Source organism: Humulus lupulus, chromosome 9 (assembly GCF_963169125.1).
Source record: "Humulus lupulus chromosome 9, drHumLupu1.1, whole genome shotgun sequence".
NCBI lineage: Eukaryota > Viridiplantae > Streptophyta > Magnoliopsida > Rosales > Cannabaceae > Humulus > Humulus lupulus.
Genome location: NC_084801.1, coordinates 171,729,946 through 171,735,054, shown reverse-complemented (window position 1 = coordinate 171,735,054; position 5,109 = coordinate 171,729,946). Strand labels below are relative to the sequence as shown.

Sequence of the window (5,109 nt, the reverse complement as noted above, 5' to 3'; positions counted from 1 at the left end):
AAAATTTAGGAGGGCACGACCGAGTGCCATCAAGAAATTCCTCCAGCCCATTCGCGATGACTAGGTTCTGCATATGGGTTCGCCACACCAGGTAATTATGCTCGTCAAGCTTTACTGACAACGGTTGGGAAAATGGTTGCTGAGTAGTCCCAGTGTAAGGGGTGCCAACAACGAAGGAGATAAAGGCGTTGGAGAAGAAGACGGAGGTTGCGCCGCCATCATCAGAGGATGTGCACCTTTATTCGGAGCTATTAGTAAAGCTCTGATACCTTAATAGATATAATATAATATACTATATATTTGGAGAATAAATGCTTGTGGTTGTATATATTTCTTTGATGAGAAAAGGTATATAGTGACTCCTTATATACTGAGAAAAAGGACTATTCTAGTAACACTACACGTGTCCTAAAATACCAAATACACTAATACAACCAAATATTATATACTAACATGGGTAAATTTAAATTGATATTATTATTATTTTTCTTGAAAAGATAATTTAACATATTTTAATGTTGCCAGTAAATTGAGGAACAGTAAAAGCATTTTTTTTTTTCAAATTTTTGGCACAAAATATGCACCATGAACTTAAATCATTAAAGTACATGGTATTAACGAGAAATGCATATAAGGAGCACCACAAACCCTTACTAATCTCCTGCTCTTTACATTATTCATCTCAATGTCTAGAAAGGTAGTTTTATTCTTTTTAGCTGGTTTTAAACTCTCAGAATCAATACCACTTTAAAAAGTCATTTATTATATGCTCTTTAAGTTGGTCTCATCTGGACAAGACTAAACAGAACTATCTCATTAAAAAAAATCCACTGAAAAAAGAAAGTAGGCCAAATGTCATAATATCATCTTTTTCCTATTAACAAAATCAATCAAACAATTGAGCCAAAAGTAAAATATTCCAATGACATGATGAGCAGACCCAGTAAAGTAAAGAACACATATTTACATCTTTAAAATAAAATATACCCTTTTGGAAGTTTCAAGAATTATATACAATCAACCAGATCGATATTATCTACTTACAAATTATCCCAACACAAATCTTGGTAGTAGAGAATGATGCTGTGAAGGCTTGTCATCGTTGTGGATCATAGGACACAAAAGCTGGGTCAGGAACAAGGAGAGGCAGTTCATCAATGTACATGAGGAGCCTCATTAGACTCTCTCTAGAGATTGCAGACAAGTCAATAATCTCAGTGGAGCTGGTGTAGATCCAAAGGTCACATGAATTGACTCTTTTGAGGCTGTCCCGGCAGAAGGGGCACGATTGAGAGCGTGCTCGCCTACACATGAATCTTACACTATTCAATCTTCTATTTCACTCAAGATAAGTGCAGTCTTCAATGACAGAATACAATAAACTAAACTGAAAAAAAGGACAGCCTTCAATGTAGTGCATCGAGATTATCAGGCAACCAAAACAAGCATATCTGACAACAAATTGCATAACAATAACTTCTTCACCTTATGATAGGTGACTCTTATGATTGCCCAGATCAAATATGTGAATTGAAAGCTAAAGCAAACTAATCATTTCATTCTTCTCTCAATTTTCTTATCTGAGAAAGTTCTGACCATAAGTTTTTTGATGTTGTTTCAGTCGTTTATTTTGTCCACATGTTCGGTCACTGTACAGAGAAAACTATATAAAGCAAGACTGTAAAAGAAGCATGCATATTGTTTAGTGTTTACATACCAATCTCGGTAGCACTTCATACACATTGAATGGTTGCATTTGGGAAAAACGACCTTGCTGCTCATCTCCATGCAAATACCGCATTCTTCTTCTCTTTCAACGTCGATTTCAGAGACCTTTCCTTTGTGGAATTCATCTTTTTTCTTGTACTTAGCGGCACATATTTCTTTCTGTTTCTTTTCTTCTACTTCTGTGATTCCCTTTTCAAGTTGCAGCAAAGAAGGAAATATGACACCTGTTCTTGAGGAGAGAAATATGTTAAAAACTAGTATTACTAATAAAAACTTACTATTTTTCCCTATAAAGTAATATGTGCATGTACATATGTATGTATTATGTATATATAATAAAAGTTATAAATCTGTCCAAATACCGATTCGTCATCTATACTTACTGTAAAACTCTTTCAGAGTAGCTTTCCTTTCATGAATAGACATTGTAGTCTTTCCGTTCTCATATGCCTGTACGTAACCGATGACAATATATATGTACTGATCAATTATTGTGGAATAATAACAAATATAAGTCGCATAAATGGACCTAATGAAGTAACAAAATACACTCAAACCAGCTATATTTACATGTGTAGAACAAAACACATTTCACCTTATATATAAGAATTCTAAGCAAACCCAAGGCACCAGCAAGGTGACAGTCAGTCCATTGAACAAGAAAGAGAAAAAATTGAGCAGCAGGGCTGTATGACAATCTCATTTGAAGGCAGGCACCATCATATTCTCTAGGGTAATCAGAGGCTCTGTATAGAAAAAGGAAAACAAGTGTTATATATGTTAGAAAATACATCACAAAAGAATGAGAAGATTAGTCTTCATCTCCCAGCTTAAAAGACAATAATATAACACTATAATGCATCATAGATCACTCTGTTGATTAAGCAATAAACCCACCATATGATTGAAATTCCCATTAAAAATTAAGCTAGAAAATGATACAAAGCATGCCATTGTTCTGTTTTCCTGGTTTTGGAACTGAACCTGTTCAGTTGTAATTAAATATATAGGCCCCAACAAATTATCTATTACATGTACAAATGCATATATAGTCAAAAATACACATTTTCAAGTATGAATATGAATTCCTTGCAAAAAAAAGTACGAATATGAATTAAATAGCAATAGGAACAGAGTCCCTTATGTCCAAAAATTAGACGCCAAATACCCCACTGAAAACCCCCCATTAAACTCAATTATAAGACACTTCTTTTCTGAGAGAGAGATCCATTAAGAGATGCTTGTGATTTGTGAATATTGATTTATAGACATGTAACAGAAAATTATAGAAACCAAAGAATTTGTCTGAAAGATTCTAATATTGCATGAGAATCCAATATAGTAGAAAATTGGAAAGAATAAAAAAAAAAGTATTATATCAAACACACATGTATATATATAGAAATATATATATATACACACACAAACACAAAGAAAAGGAGAGAGATCTAACAGGGTATTGGCAAACTGAATATCAGCTTCGAGGGCCTTAAGAGAATCCTTGAAAGACTTGCGCATTTTTGGTTTATTTGTTGCTCTTTGAGCCAGCAAAAGCTTCCATTAAAGGATCTTTGACAGAGTCCACCATCAATTAACACCCAACACCTCCAAAACAGAAAGCTCCGATCAATCAATTTGAAATTTTCCCAAACAAATTCTCCACTCAACCAATTTTCTCAGAGATTTTCTGGGTTTAGAGAGAGAAAGAGAGCGAGAGAGTAAATAGGTGGGGCTTACTTGGTTTTCGCTTGGAGCTCACGTAAATGTCATCTTACCATATCAGCTTATATCAGCATTTAATTTTACGGAGAAGAAGATCAATAATTAATTAACTAAATTAATTTATCCATTTACCAAATTACCCCTTTAAGTCTGCTGTAAGAATGACCAAAATTTGTGTTATGTCGGTATTGTATTACTATTTATTATACTCAATATAATACAATATAGTATTTATAAAATTCGGATCACTGTATAACAAAAACCAAACATAACCTATTTAATAAATCATAATTTGTGATGTGACAAATGTTTAATCATCCTGTTGTTAAAAGCTACACATAAATACTAAGTACGTTTTTATTGTAATTCTATAATATTCTTCTTTAATTCATATCAGCTTGTTTAATTAAAGAAAAAAATTGATCAAGTAATGCCAAAGGATCGATCATATGTGCTACGACGTCGTTTTGAGTTATAGTCAACGGTCAATGAATAATGGTGTGACACATAAACAGTAAGAAGGGAAGGTTGTGACACGGGTCGAGCATGCAATGAGTGGGCAGTTGTGGTAGACCTAGTTTGGCAGTTACATCACGCTTCCTAATGATACTGAAACCGCTTCCACTACGTGTGACGTGTCGTAGCCAGGTACAGTTGCTTTTCTACTCACTTCTCTTAATTAGGGTGAACATTTCTCAAAAAAAAAAAAAAAAAAATCCGCAAACTTGCATCACCCGTAATCTATTTTTTTTTTTTCTTTCAAAATACATCAAATTCTGATGAAATTTGATCCAAATCCGATATGGTTTGAGTTGAGTTCGGATTTTGAAATTAAAGACATACAGGTTCAAGCCCGAACATAATTAAAAAAAATTATTAAGACCCAATTTATAAAAAATCAATATTACTAAATTAACAACAAAGTTAAAAAAAAATACATGTGAAAAAAAGTAAAAATGTTTAAAAAAAAATTATTTTTGAAATTTTGTTACAAGGCCTATTTTCAGCCCAAAGCCAATTTTTTGACCAATCCTACCCGAAACCCGACCAATCTCAACCCGAAACCAGAAACTCGAAATCACTCCAAAACCCAAAAATTTCATATCGGATTTAATATCACTTTCCTCCACCCGAAACCCGCAAAATCCGAACTCAAAAACCCAACCCGTGTGCACCTTTATCACTTATTATGACTATGCTATAAAAGTATCAACCTATGACTCATGTTATGTTAGACTATGCTATAAAAGTGTCGTAGAGTCATTTTTTAGCTCATCTTTGTAAAATTGAACTTTAATGATCATCTAAAATAATTGTTAAATTTGGCACAAATTAAAAGTTATGCTAAATTTGACACAAAATATAGTATGACTTAAATTTGGCCAATAATAAATATCACATTTTTAATTAATTATTTGCCACTCACTAATACAAATTATTAATTTTTAATTTATCTTTTAATAAAAAAATTAATTATTTCTATATATTTTCAATAAACATTAATAGTTATATTGACTTTTTTAGCTAATTTGCACATTGTGTATTGAAGTACAAATGCAAAAAGTGGCTCAAATACATCATTGACACATATTTTGGATCAAATTTGGCACAAATTATACACCATCCATTGGAGATGGTCTTATGAGTTGTCTATGTTTT

The 5,109-nt window shown here is 32.7% G+C and overlaps 1 protein-coding gene across 1 annotated transcript; it reads right to left on the bottom strand.

Annotated features, from left to right (window-relative positions):
* Positions 1-844: 844 nt before the first annotated feature.
* Positions 845-3,498, bottom strand: LOC133801107 (E3 ubiquitin-protein ligase AIRP2). The gene is made up of 5 exons (XM_062239253.1): positions 3,182-3,498; positions 2,324-2,474; positions 2,112-2,178; positions 1,718-1,952; positions 845-1,304 (listed from the first exon to the last, which is right to left on the bottom strand). The coding sequence occupies exons 1-5, from the start codon at positions 3,244-3,246 to the stop codon at positions 1,097-1,099; spliced, it is 726 nt and encodes a 241-aa protein (XP_062095237.1). The 5' UTR covers positions 3,247-3,498; the 3' UTR covers positions 845-1,096.
* Positions 3,499-5,109: the final 1,611 nt, after the last annotated feature.